This window comes from Magnolia sinica, chromosome 5 (genome assembly GCF_029962835.1).
Source record: "Magnolia sinica isolate HGM2019 chromosome 5, MsV1, whole genome shotgun sequence".
Taxonomy (NCBI): domain Eukaryota; kingdom Viridiplantae; phylum Streptophyta; class Magnoliopsida; order Magnoliales; family Magnoliaceae; genus Magnolia; species Magnolia sinica.
The window spans coordinates 18978893-18994392 of NC_080577.1; the positions used below are offsets into that span (position 1 = coordinate 18978893).

Consider the following 15500-nt stretch of genomic DNA (forward strand, 5'->3'; position numbering starts at 1 on the left):
AAGGCCAAAAGGACGAAAGACAAAAGAAATTTCTTTGTGGAGAACAATCAAGGAAGCTAACATCTCTTCTACCTTTTCCAATCTATGTAAAAGATATGTTTTGAACTGACGAACACCTCGTCCACTTGATGTAGGATCCAAATAGTGAGCCTTCTCAAATGCATGGAAGCGACCTATTTGAACAGAAGCAAGCAGTAAAAAGTTTAGGGGTTAGTGGAAGACTAAAGCCAAAAACCGCAAGAATTAGGAAGGAACTTTCTGGCTATGGCCAATGGGTAATTACACTCCTAGTGTCCTTCAAAATATTTAAAAAGACAATCAATGCAAATAAACATTTAGGTCAGTATAAAAAATAAAGAACACTTTGATGAGCAACAACAATTAATTTCAAAAAGAAAACCTGCAAAAGGAACTTTTGTTAAAAATTGATTTTACTAAAACACAACAGTTGTAGACAACTATACCAACATGGTGAATTTCTTAGGTTTGTACTCCCTAGAAGGGATTGAGTCCAAGTTAATCACTATAAAACGGCTACATTGTACTAATCTTGAGGGCCTATGAGAAGCTACAATGAGGAGGAGAAAGATGGAAGAGAGAAAAAATGTGTGTGTGTGTGTGTGTGTGTGTGAGAGAGAGAGAGAGAGAGAGAGAGAGAGACAAAAGAGAGACAGCAAGAACTTGAGATGCTTAGGATCTATTGAAACCCTAGCCCTCTACTGTTATTTATAATAGTAAAAATATGAATGGCCCTATGGCCCTTATTTCATGAACTTGTGAGTGGGCCCCATGGGCCTTATTAATGGACTTGGGCCCAATGGGCCTTATTCAACTTTCAACACTCCCCCTCAAGTTGGAGCATCATAGTGAGGCCCAGCTTGGAATAGGGGCTGACATAATCAAACCTATGAAAGAAAGAAATTCTTTTCTAACAATCACAAAGTAGGGATGGTCCCTGTCTAGGCTATTGTCCAGAGCATTAGCGTACCTCGCATAGGTACCTGGAGGCCAATGACTTTCGCTAAGGGAGCATCAAGTGGGGAGAATGAATTTATGGAAAATGGCTAGACTCCTATGTTAATTGTGCACCATTACAAAAATGGTGGTGACTCATCCTCTCACATGTGGCACAGATGTACAGATGTCCAGATCATCCAAATTATGGGTCCTGTGTAGATGAAGCACATATCTAAATGTCTAAACCACTTTGATAAATCACTCCTAACCATCCATCTATGGCTACAAAATGGATGGTTAAAAGTAAAATAGCGAATGCTCCAAATTTAACAAGAAAACTTAGATGGTTCATGTTTTCTTCTCAGTGCAATTTTTGGGTTGTGTAAGAGATGGACGGTCTGGATTATCATACAACTATGCCATGCGTACGTTTGAAGTGCAATCCACCATTTTATTAAATGGTGCATAACTAACATTGGAGTCTACACAAGTCATCCCCTACATAGTGCTTAGCTATCGAAAGTTACCCTACTCCCCAAATATATGCAAGTCATGCTGGCATTTTCACTAAACTTTCTCTAAATATTAGAATCTCCTATTGGTTTAAAGATAGCTTTGCACGATCTAATAGAGAACCAATACTAGGAAAGAGACAAGAGACATGGTCGCAAGGAAGAGCAAACCTAGCCAAAGAAGAGGTATCTCTACAAAGGTTGGTACCAGAGGGGCGGTTGGAGTGACAGAGTTAGATCCCTATCAAGAGGTGGTAGGGGATTGCACCTCTCTGCCAGTGTTGTCTAGGAAAATGGCTGCAAGGAAAAGGCTGCTCCAAAGTCAAAGGAAGCCAAGTGGGTGCAGAAGGTAATGACAAATGATGGCCTAGAGGTGTGAGTGCATCCGAGGGTAGTGGCGAAGGCCTAGAATGTGTTGCAATGGAATTTAGTGCCTGCGGTCAAGGCCAGACGTTTTGTTGACAGGCTTGGTGACTGGCTAAACCAATGATGCAGTCTAGAGAAGGAAGAAAGGGTAGTGAAGCCCCCCAACAATGAAGAGGTGTGAATTTCCCTCTAGTCAAACGAGAACTTGGAGAGGATCATCCTCTTCAATGCACTTTTCAAGGAAGGCCAGTAGTGTCAATCTATAAATGAGTAGATAGGTCACTTTTTGGCGGGAGGATGCATGGTTTCAGCTGTAGGAGTCACCTTTGGAGCTTTGGTTTTCGAAGGGATTCATGGAGGTTAGATCATGTATCGGGGAGGTCATCGCTATCAACCTGGCGTCGGAAGGCTTCAAGGAGTTGTAGGCTATCAAAGTTTGCATTAAGAAGAAGAAGTTAGTAAAAGCCCCGGAGCAAATCTCCATTTTAGTCGACAAAGAAAGGGTTCAATATGGGTGGTTGGGAGGCTCCAAGGGAAGGTCATAACAAGCTGAGGCCCGGAGGAGGCCAGGAGGACCAAAACAGTGGAAGATGGGCGGTGAGGAGCAGTGTAGTAGAGGCGGAGGAAGACAGAGTACATGCTTGGTGGTTCGACGGAGCACTAGTTGTTGGACAAGCTACGTGTACTGAGGTGATTGGTTCGCGATCAGTTGGTGGCGAGGCAAAGTGATACAAGGACATGTGATGACCTAATCCTAGATGCATGTATAATCAGGTTACAGAATGTTCAAAAAAATACACCAATTAACTAACCGTTTCCAGTCAAAGGGATTCGGTAAATTTCAAAACAAAGATGAGGTCAGTCCATCAGGATTATGCCCCTTAGTATAAAATTGCGTAAACAGTAAAAAGGGAGGACCAAGGGATATAAGGATATCCCAAATCTAGCATAAGTCAGTCCACAGTCAAGTTTGGATCTGATCCTACTAATTAATCATCCCTCTTTTCCAAACTAGAAAGGGAATATCCAAAGAGGAAGGAAAGGGGTGAAGAATGAAGGGTTCGAGATGAAGAAGGTACAGGTCCTTTTGTCGTCAAAAGAAAAGGAGGATGATTCTTACCTTTTCTTGCACCTCGAAGATCTAAAAAGAAGGAAACCTGAAATCGGAGTGGAATCCTCAACACCCAAGGGCCAATCCTGAAACCCTAATCTCTTGAATAAAGAGGGAAAAAAAAACGAATTTCTATTCATTCAATAATAACGAAAATAGGGTTTCTCACAACGTATATATAAGCTATGGAAAAAGTAAAAGTGCACTAACACCCCTGGAAACAAGAAAAATAACAAAAAGATGAAAAATAAAGAAAGTTACAATAAAGCCCCTGAAATAAGGAAAAGAACAAAAACGCCTAAAACTAAAACATCTGTGTGGTAGGGTGTGAAATCTGACTCATGAATCTATGATCGAGGTGCGGTCATGCCACTCCTATACTCGTAGCGCATCAGAAAGTGGGTCCGATGGACCCATCGTCCATCCACATCAACTCCTCTGCTCTGGTACTCTGTCGACGACGACGCCTCCTCTAGTATACTCTAAAGGGTGAACCACTTATGTCCGCATCACAAAGGAGGATGCAATGACACATGTCCGGACGGATGTCCGAATTGGTGGTATGACAGATATGTACTCATGTCGTCAGGCAACAATTAGGTTCCAAGATCGAAGGTTGGAGGGTCTATCATGTGTCCTAAGCAGTGGCCATGTCAGAAGAGAGGCACAGGTGGTTCAGGACATGTGGGAGGAGTTGGGTGAGATAGGGTTGTGGCATCTCAATCGAGGATTCTTTTACACACGGTCAAGCAGCCCAGAGGATTGGTGTGACCGAGGCATCGTCTGGGGCCACATGTATAGAGGCGGGTGGGTCGAGGTGGGTAGGAGGTGAAACACTGTTGGAGGGGACACCATGTGTCCTTGGCCATGATAAGAACCCAACACGTGTCTTCTCTCATTTGTTCGGAGGATTTGAATAAAGTTTTGCATGTGGTTGATGACTTATCTAGTCACACGTGCATAGGGCCCCCTCCATATTCTGGCACCTATGAAGAAATCTTCCTTCCGGTACTAAGAGGGCATTGCGAAGAGGTGTAGCAGTTCTAATGGGATGACGGTCCAAAGTCAGTTAATTATTAAAGCCGGTGAAGTGGGTGCTTTGGTCGTGTTCTCTTAAGGCGACGATTTTGGGAATGGAGCCAGCAGTAATGAGTTGACTCTTCCAGAAGCCCTTTCAGTGTACATGCCAGAGGCTCTACATATCCTTCCGTTGTGAGTGACTATTGATGTTAGTTCAGAGCAGTGTTATAGGAGAAGCTTTCCAATTAGGTTGATGTTTCAGCAGCAAGGAGGGATGGTGATCGCGTTTCAATGGCTCAGGGTATGCACTAGATCAAGAAAGCCATTGGTCATGTGGTGAAGATAGCCAGGGTCTCGTTCGATGATCGCAATGAGGACTTCATCACGTTATTCTAGTTCGGAGGAGAGAGAGGCATCCAAAAATCACAATATGTTTCTTAGAGGAAGAGCATGAAATCTTCTATGGGGAGAAGGGAGTAGGCGAACCTTGAGGATTCAGATGGTTGTGGCTCTGGGGCTTCTTCCAGATGCGACAAAAGGGGCAAGGGGGCATAGGTGGTGTCTCAATAAAGGTCCACGGTTAGAATGTAACGGGTTTGGGATGCCTGCAAAAGAGTCTTTAGATCAAAGACATATAAATCCACTACAAAGCCTAACAAATCTCTCTTCAGGAAACCATGCTTCAATTTGTTGACCAATAGGTGATTAAATCTATATGGAGAAGTGGGAACAAAGATTAGGTGACGCTCGATGCAGTGGCTGTTGCGGGCGGCATTCTGATCATGTGAGATACAAAGACTTGGATTAAGGAGGAATGGTGGACATGCACGTTCTCAATTTTAGAGTTGTTAAAGGACTTGGATCAAGTGGGTTTTCACATCAATGAATGGGTCGAATCAGTCAACACTTCAACCCTTTTTTGGGAGGAACTAGGCTCCATTCGGAATAAGCAGTAGGAGTCGTGGTGCATGGGAGGAGACCTTACTGTGGTCAGATTCTCGTATGAGAAATTGAACGATAGACATGTGACACAGTGTGAGGGGTTTCTCGGATTTGGTGGTTAGAAATGAGCTAGTAGACGTTCCTATGGGTAGCATTAAGTTTACCCGATCTAAAGGGCAAGAAGGGGCAGTGACGTCTAAACTCAACAAATTTCTGATTTCCTTGACGTGAGTGGAGAGGTTTCCATTAGTGCAACAAAGGGGTCTCCCAAGGCCAATTTCCAATCATTACCTAATCATCCTAGAAGTTGATGAAGAAAATTGGGGTCCCAAACCATTTAAATTCGAGTTGATGTGACTTGAAGTTGAGGGGTTTTATGGGTTAATGAATGAATGGTGGATGCCATTTGAGGTGGTAGGCAATCCAAGGTTCCAAGTTATTTCAAAAGCTGAAATTAGTAAAAGGGAAGATCAATGAGTGGAAGGAGGTTATAGGGAAGCAAGCTTCAGAAGCAGAAGTCACCCTCTAAGCTATTCAAACGTTGGATGTTAAGGAGGGAGGAGAGCTAACAGTGGAAGAGAGAGCAAAGAGGAATAAACTCTCTTGAATACAAGAAACAACCAAAGGAAGAGGAGATCAAGTGGAGGCAAAGGTTTAACCGTTTAAGACTACGTGGCTCAAAAAAGGGGATAAGAACACATTTTTTCATGGCAATGGTAGAGCCTGGGCAAGGAATAACATGATTCAAAGCATAACGTTTGAAGGCAACAGGGTCGATGAAAATTTTCAGATATGTGATTCTATAGTCCAGTTTTACAAGAACCTTTTTACGAGTGAGAGGTGGGAGAGACTGAGTCTCGATAACTTGTATTTCAACCAACTCACAACCATTGTTTTGAGTATTGGTATCAACGCATGCATCACACCCTTGGGTTATGGAAACGTATCCAGTATCACATTGGAATTATCACATATATTAGGTCGCGAATCATCATTTTTGGGAAACATTATAAAATATTGGGAAATTGGTCAAATTTTTCAATGGAACTTCAAAGGCAGTTAAAAAAGGCATTAGTACATACTTAGAACTCAAAATATCACTAAAAAGCAAATACACATAATAAGTTTCCTTTATATAGAGTCGTAAACTATGCACTATCTGACAAAAGTGATATGACTAATAAATCATAAAAGACATGTATGAAAACACAACCAATACATTCAAAAGTCAAATCTTATGAAAACACAACCAATACATTCAAAAGTCAAATATATTGTGCATTGATTTTAAAAAATATATTTTTAAATTACTTTTTATAATTTAAAGAAAGGTTACTTTTGAAAACCAATAAATGTGTGTCTAATGTTAAGATCAACATAAACTCATAAATACACAAATATAAGGCATATATAACATCTAGTCACTGTTATTTTTTTCAAAAAAAAAAATCGTTATTTTCAATATTTTAATTAAAAATATTTTCTTTCAAAAATTCCAATAACTTTCGCCAATCTGTAGATCAACCTTCAAGCACCCTCACATGATTTTTTTTTTCAAGCTTTAATTGCAAGTTAAATAGGTGAAATCGGGAAATTTTTTTAATTTCCGCAAATTCCCCCATTTTTCCCAGATTCGAAAACTGGAGGTCAAAATCCATGATTAAGCATGGAAAACGTGCAAAATCATGGATTACTAACTTTGTTCCCTAGATTTTAAGCAATGTAAACAAGAGATAATAGCTTAAATTAACAAAAATTCATCGATTGGGTTTTTGGTACTACGCTCTCTGATCTCGATTTTCGCACCAAAATCTCATGTTCTCTCTAAAAGAATGAAATGGATGGTCAAAATCCCCTTAGCAATGTAATCCCCACAGAGAGAGAGAGAGAGAGAGAGAGAGAGAGAATCATTATGTTGTGGATTTTTTGTGAATTCTCCAAATTCTTCAGCAGGAGACCAACGCAAGTGCAATATTGTCGATATGTGCAATATGTATCGGCGATATCAGGAACTTGTAACAGCAATATTTTTGGAATATCACAATGTATCGATATATCATTGATACATTATGAATCGATCAATATTAGAAAGTTTAACGTCTCGGAAAAATCCGTACAGGGACCCGAGTACCACCTCAGACAGAAATCACCCAGGACCGAGACCTTTAGAAATTAGGTTAATATTAGCAAGTGCTAAACTAGAGTACTTATGAAATTAGCACTAATCACTTTAAATATGATCTGCAAGACCCAAACCGTGCAGAATCATTGACGCTACATTACCCTGAAATCTAAAATCTATCCCTAAACCCGGTTACTCTCGGGAGCACACAGAAACTCCGTATCGGACCTGGACCGCACGTCGAAAGTCCGATAACCGCAAAACTACACAGTTATGACCGCATTACTGGACTTAACAACCCCCTCGGAAATCAATTCTTAATTGTGTCTAGAAATGCACAGCTTGAGCCCGGAGCAAAGTCTGTGAGAAACGTGAATATCTTTAGAAATAAAATCCGAATTTAAGTAATCTGAGTCGTGTTGCTGGCGGGACAAATATAAGGATTCAGACCGTCAGAATCTGACCCAAATACACCCTTGGATCAAGGGAAATGTCCCATACATGGCAATGCACTTGTGGCCCTGATCGAGTACCCGTGACCGTTGAACTGAAACTGGTCCGCCACGGTCGATCTGTAAACCCGATCGGAGCGAAAACTCAGCCTGACCTAGATCCAATGTCAGGGAGCTTAAGTCCGACCGCACGCAGAAAAGGGGCCACCAGAAGTGCTCCGTTGGGCTGAAATAGACACCCTTTGGATATAACCTAAGTATACCTTGGCCCTGGGCCATTTCCATCAAACATGGGCCTATATAAGGGCCTTAAACCCCCTCTCTAATATTCCATACGAATTTTTAAACCCTAGGGAAGAGAGAAAAGGAAAAGGAAAGGAAAACGAGAGAAAGTGAGAATGAGAGTTGGAGATTTCATCCTGGGATTCGATCCCGTTGCTCCATGCACTTAGCCGCCCTATCTGTATCGCTATACAGGCGATTCCAATTCCGTTCTTAGATAAGAAAACCTAACCCTAACCTGTTATAGGGTTTCAAACATTGTAAGTAATGGAATAGCTAACCTATTTCATACTGTAGGTCGCCAATCCGCCGTTGACAAAGGCTAAGTGTTTAAAACGAATCCGTTACGCATTTATCGGCGTAAGGTGCGGACTATAAATGTTTAGGTTATCGTTTTCAAGGCTTTCAATGTCAGTTAATGATTTATGACTGACTTGAATTGCTATCACATGCTTAGACATGATGTTTCCTGCACTTTACACATATATACGAACTATGTTGAATATAGTGTATTCTTGTGTTTGTTGATATGATTGTATGAGTATGAAATTTGGATTCGCGCTTGCCATGATTATCCGTCGTGGATATATGGTTGTTGTATATGTGACAACTCCGTGGTGAAAGGGTTTGCCCTAACACCTGTTATAACCAACATATGTCATGTATGTTGAAGTGTGTAGACTAAATGTTTGTTAAAATGCCTGAATGAATATGAAATTATGATTAGTATATGTTATGATGGATGTTTGGTAATACATGATCGTTGTAGGTGTTGCAACTCCTATGTGAAAGGATTTGCTATAATATACGTTTTAAGTAAATTAATCTATGTATGTGATATGTGTAGTGTAAGTGTTTGATAAAATGCCTGTATAAGGAAATGCTCGTTTAAATGTTTGAAATGAGGGTGTTGAGATAGGATTCTCAATCCCCTTCTCTATAACTATAGTTTCCTTTATGTAACCTATCTTCCTACTATGTGATTTATGAAAGTAATGCCTAGGTAAGATAACATGTGTACTATATGTTTCATGAAATGCTAAATGCTTGAAATGGTTGAACTGTTGTGTAATGCCATTATGCATATCATATGTGATATATAAACTGCAACTGAATGTGATTGGGACTATGACTTAGTCCAGGCAATCGGTAACAGATCTCGATTAGGTGGCTGAGGTTGTTTTCGCCACACAAGACGCGTTCGATGAACCCGAGTCGTACTTTGGTTGTCGGCAGTGGTTAGGCCACACGGAGTGCTTACGTCCTTCATGTCGATCAACTTGAGATGCGCTCGTACTAGTCGAGCTCGTCAAGTAACCCGATTGACCCGATGTATGTTCACCATGTATAGACGCTACTGCTTGAATCTAAGGTACCAAATTCACCAATGAAAACCCCTTTAACCTTGGTACCTCGATCCGCTAAGAATCATGAGCCGGGCATGGTGGTATGGGACACCGTGGTCGAGCTGTCAGCCTATGCTAGGGTGACGAGCCTCCCCGTGGTGACCAGTGAGCAACCTAGACTCGTGAGCCGAATACGGTGGTATGGGACACTGTATTCGAGCTGTCGGCCTACGTCTAGGTGACGAGCCATTCGTAGTGACCTCGAGCATACTCTAAGACTGCGCAGAGGCGACAAGTCTTTCCGTAACAATTAGAGTACAAACTAGGCCTGCACTGATAAGGTGACGAGCCCTTTGCAGCGACCTAGAACCGCAATATCGTATAAGATTTGCTAGGACTGACGACCCTAGAATGGATCATTGTTTGGGAATTGATATAAGGGAGGTACCTTAGCTTCCCAATCCTGCTATATGAAAAGGACTAATAATAACTTGGTAATCACGCTCATGCACAGCACTGCATGTGCCGTTTGGCGTTAAGTAGAGAGCACGAAGAAGTGACTGACATGCTCGACCGTTAGATGAAGATCGCAGAGAGAGTGCAAGCGAGGGCATGCATCATTTATACATACCATTCTTGCATTAATCAGAGTACTTAGGGATGTTTGATTGTATTGTATTATCATTACTGTTTGACTGAATTGAGAACATGTTAACCTTTGCTTTATTGTTCCACTAAGTTGATCACTCACTCCCACGTTACAGGACGGTGTTTTAAACACCAACCAGACTCTGTCTTAGTTGCAGATGGAGACCCGACTGATGAGGCAGAGACGGACTTCGCAGACGATGAGGATGCTTTCTCATATATGCAGTATTCAGGCGGGTTTATATAGACTGCTCTGATCGACGGGGCTTCAGGGTCATACTTGTGGACTATCACATTTTTTTTGAAAATTTGTATTTTGAAACAGTACTTGTAATTATTGACCTGGCAACGCATATATACTTTGGGGACCTATATTGGTTTATAAAGTTATACATATTCGTTTCAGTCTTCCGCTTACGTACTACAATTGTCCCTGGATTATGTTTTGTTGTTTTGGCTTAATCTCATTCATATTTTATGCACTAATACAGACAACATACAACCATCATTAAATATGTTGCATAAGTGATGCGTTGGAACTCGAGAGTTGGGTACCTGCTCGACCCTCGATTTTCAGAGCGTTACAGAAAGTTTCCTAACTACATCCCAGTTTCATACGAGCATGGTGCGATATTGTTGGTATCAGCCGATACTATCAATACTAAAATCACTGCCCATAGTAGTGGATGCAAATTACCTTGAGAGGCCAATTTTTGAGGAGGTCGAAGCTGCAGTGATCACCTTGGGTAGAGATAAGGCCTTGAGCCAAATGGCTTCCCTATGGAATTTTTAAAGTGTTTTAGGAGTTAGTGAAGGGTGATATGGTCAACTTTATATCTGATTTCTTTCTTTCGGCTAGTTATTGTTGAAGTTAGGTGATCCATTTATTTCCATTATTCCGAAGAAAGAAGCCATGGATTGCTTGAGGGACTTTAGGTCAACTGTCCTATTTGGGAGTCCATATAAGATATTGGCTAAAATTTTGACTTCGAGATTCCGAGTTGTACTTGTGAAGGTGATCTCAAATACTCAAGGTGCGTTCGTGGCTAATAGGTAGATCTTAGATATTATGCTAATTGCACATGAATATATTGAATTGTATCATAAGAAAGAAATATGGGTATCATTTGTAATGTAGGACAGATGGCCTAAATTAAGATGATGCAAATAAATTAACGGATTACCAGAGTAAATCAAACCATAAAATAAAGCCAATCTACCACAAATCTAAAGAAATCAAATATTCAATTAAACTTGAGTTCAAACCACATCACAATCTCTTAAAATAAATCCTTAAGGCTATTGATCGGAAATGGCCCAATGGAAGGTAGAACTTCCATCTAACATAAGATTCGTTCTAGATTCAAGGATTAAATTGCGCTTTGCTAAGATTTGAATGGATTAGGGTATGGGTTTGGAAATCAAAAATTGGGAATTTAGGGTTTTATAAAATAGAGAAAAAGAGAAAAGGATCAATGAGGGGGAGGCTGATCGGCTATACGGTCGTTGTACGGACAGATCCGTGCAGTGTACGGGCACGTCCATACAGTCGTACGGACAATGTGGTGGAGCTGGGTCGGTTTGGTCAATGATGGGTTGGATCGATGATGGTGGAGTTAGGATTTCAGAAAGAAGAAAGTGAAAATTTCAATGGAAAAAGAGGGTTTGAGAGATAAAAGAAAGAAATACCTAGATAGGAATAAGAAACATAACTTGGATTCACTCCAATGGCTTCACACCAAATTCCATTCACATAAAGTTTTCTTACTCAAAGAAGCAATGTAGAGAAATTTCATTCAATATGTCCATCATCCCGAGTCTCAAGTCTCAAGTCTCAAACAAATATATATATATATATATATATATATATATAAGAAAACCTAAGCAAACCCTAAGTCAAGAACTATTATTGACCATCTGAATCTATTACTGGCCAAGATCAAAACATAAATCTCTAATAACCTAAAATAAAACTTAAAAATAAAGCAAAAATAAAAATGTGCCACACGGCACAAGGGCAATCTCCAACGTGCAACGGGTACGTCCACACATGATCAACGACCTGGACGAATATGTTCCAATGCGTTCATGGCTCGGATGTGCATACTAGAGTGTTTGTACACCTAAACCCAAGTCTCCAAACATATCCAATGGTCTATATCACCAAATTGACGTGTCCAAGATATCTAAAGGCATGGTCTAACATTTGTAACGTCCAGATGTGGTTTAGGTCAGGCTAGGTTACATCCAAATAGTCCAAATATGTATCAATCAGTTCCAAATAGGCACCCCACATGCATCTTTCCAATGCAGGGTCTTCAAAGATGCACAACCATACATGTAGGGTCTTTAACACAGCTAAGAACTCAAATTGGGTCCACTGGGCCCCAGGTAATAATCATCCAACCATAATGAAGCTGAGGCTGAGGTCTCAATTCTCCTCCTCCGATAAACTTGTGAAGGTGCTCAAATGCCCTCATCAATTTGCAAACTCGATTTAAAGAGGTCCTATGATCATGTGGATTGGGACTTTCTTAACTACGTATTGGGAAAGTTGAGTTGCGAGCAGAGGTGGAGGAGATGGATCAAAGGTTGCATTCAGTCAATTAAGTTCTTTATTCCAGTAAATGGGTCCCCGAAAGGTTTTTTGAAGGCTTTAAGGTGTCTATGGCAAGGGGATGCGCTCTCCCCTTTTCTATTTGTGGTAGTAGAGGAAGCTCTTAGCAGAATGTTGGAAAGGGGTCGAGCTGTTATTCTCATCTGAGGTTTCAAGGTGGAGAACGTGGGGTTTCAGGTTTCTCACCTTCAATTTGGCGACAACACTATCGTCTTTTGTGTCTCAAAAGGAGTTATGGTAAATAATTTGAGGAATATTGTTAGATGCTTTGAAGTGATGTCGAGTTTGAAAGTTATCTGTAAAAGTGAAATGTTGGGGGTTCGTATAGCAAAGGAGGAGATAGCTAGTCTTGTGAAGATATTCCGGTGTAGTACAAGGTCCTTCTGTCTTCATATCTTGGCCCCCCATTATGTGTGCAATGTGCGAAGCATTTGTGGTCTTATGGGACAAGGTTATCGAGAGTGGAAATGAAACTTTCAAGATGGAAGGTATCCATGGGTGGTAAAATAACACTTATCAAAGAAGCTCTTTCAAACCTACCACTTTATTTCATGTCCAAAGTTTGTTTTGGACATATTGGAGAAGTTAAGGTGGGATTTTTTATGGAAAGAGGACAATGAAAAACAGAAATTTTATCTTTCAAGGTGGGAAGAGGTATGTAAGCCTTATTGATGAATGGGGAGTAGGAATAAGGAAGTTGGAAAGTATGAATCTCTCACTTCTAGGTAAATGGTTGTGGAGATTTGGTACGGACGAAGGAAGCTTGAGGAGGCTTTTGTAGGTGCTAATGTTTTACGCTCACAAGTAGATTGTCAAATTTCATAGATAAAATATATATTGTATGGAACTTCAGCTCAATTCAACATTTCAATACTAGAGTGCAGCTCAACATCTCAAGATCAGAAAGCTTGGAAGAATTTCAAGAGAAGAATCAATTGTATGCCAACCTACAGGTAAAGAAGACCTTAGGAATGACCCTAGGTTAAAGTACGTCTTAGTGGTTTTTCTAAGTTGTAACTTATTGTATTATTACGTTAAATTTCAAGGTAGTTCGGCTAGCCTAACCTTTTCTTCAACCAGCCGAATCATCTCGGGTCAGCCTGACAACAACCTGGGTTCAATTTTCAGCAATAGCTTGTTTTGATTTACATGAATCTCAGGCCAGCCAAACCCTGTCTCAGGCCAGCTAAAGGAATCTCAAGCCAGCCGAATTCTATCTCGAGCTGCCTATGATTGATTCAAACCAAATCCCGCAAAATCTACTAACCGTTAAAACAGAATCATGAAACTCCGGCTAGCCGAAGGGATTCTTAGGCTAAACGAAGCTCTAATCCTTTTGCTATAAATATGGCTCATTTCTTACTATTTCAACACAGAAAAAATATAGAAAACAAAATCGAAAAATCTTCTTCTTTTCAAGCTATTTGCATTGTATTTCATATATTATATTTTAGCTTATTCAACTCTCTTCTCAAGCCTTGTTAAATTCAAATAGAGAGTGGCATATACTCAACTTGAGAATAGAGGATTGAATCTACAGGATTTAGGGTTTTTCTTTTTGAAAAATTATCTATCCCTATATCCTTCTTGGTTGTGCATACATTGATTTATCTTCATCTGAGAAAATAAATGATTGTTGCATCCACCGAAGCTTCATCTTCAAAGGCTTCACCAATATCTTTGCTTCAACTCACGTCTTCAAGAAGATAACATTCTCATACAGTAAATTATTTTTACTTTAGGTTGAATGAGATTGCCTGAAAAAATCTCATCAGGTTGAGAAGTGATAAGCCCGTTAAAGTCACTTAAGATTAGTTGTGATAGCCTATGAAAATCACAAGTTGTAAGTAGTTGTTAAAGTTTACCTGTGAAAAAACTTTGTTATAGTGAAAAGCCAAAATTACATAGAGAAGTAATTTTAGGAGGGGAGTAGGGGTGTGTTAACACTGAACCACTATAATTTTGGTTGTCTTGTGGTGTTTAATAATCTTTTCCTCGTACTTATTATCTTGAAATATTGAGATCGAGAAAGTCGTGAAATAAGATTGTCCTACCTAAGAGATTGGGCAAAGGTTGTCCTACGACTCAATTGAAATCAATATTTCAATATTAGTTGTTGTTCTGAATTTGTTATCTGAGATTGTTTTAACAAAAAAATTGGCTAAGTCCTATTAATACACCCGGGACATTGATAGCTCCACTTAAAAGTGGTGTCAGAGCAGGTTACTCTTGATTGGATTCACTTCCTAGAGCTATATCCAGAGCTATAAGATGTTAAATTTCGAGAGCTTATCCATATCCAGACCACGTCCCTTTAATGGCTCCAACTATTCATATTAGAAAACCCAGATAAGGATCTTCCTCAAATCCATAGATGAAAGTGTATGGCAAGCCACTATGACACAATGGTCCTCTCCTATGATGGAAGTAATAGGCGAGGATAGAACCACAACCATAAAAGAAGTAGCCTACAACTTATGAACAAATACTCAGAAAAGTGAAAGTAATGCTAATGCAAAAGCCTTAAAGGCCATAACTTGTGCCCTCTCATTGGATGAATTCAAAAGAATCATTTCGTGCGAAACGGCAAAACAAGCATGGGACATACTTGAAATGACCCATGAGGGAACTAATATTGTGAAAAAATCTAAGATCCAAATCCTCACAACCAAATTTGAGGAAATTCATATGGAAGAAAATGAGACATTCATGGACTTCTATACAAAACTAAATGACATAGTTAATTTTATGTGGGGTCTTGGAGAAAGTATCCCTGAAAGCAAAGCTTGTGCAAAAATACTAAGATCACTACCTGAACGGTTCAACTCCAAGGTGAATGCTATACAAGAATTGAGGGATACCGACAAAATGAAGGTTGAGGAATTGGATGGATCTCTTCAAACATATGAGCTGAATTTCAAAGCTTCGAAGAACACGTCTATAGCACTGTCCAAATTAAAGGTAATTAATGAAAATTCAGAAATTGAGGAAAATGAGGATGATATGGCATTATTAGCAAAGAAATTTTATGAAATTTTCAAACATAAAGAAAATTGATTTTCAAAAAACTTTTGACAAGAAAATGGCAATTCTAGCTATTGGAAAGCTAAATCCAAAGACACCTA

At 39.9% G+C, this 15500-nt stretch overlaps 1 protein-coding gene across 1 annotated transcript in view; it reads right to left on the minus strand.

Annotated features, from left to right (window-relative positions):
- LOC131245655 (callose synthase 7) overlaps positions 1 to 15500 on the minus strand; it is a 108625-nt gene that overhangs the window by 82881 nt on the left and 10244 nt on the right. The window contains exon 2 of the mRNA XM_058245251.1: positions 73 to 173. Within this exon, the coding sequence (XP_058101234.1) occupies positions 73 to 173 (101 nt within the window). The remainder of the gene's footprint in view (positions 1 to 72; positions 174 to 15500) is intronic.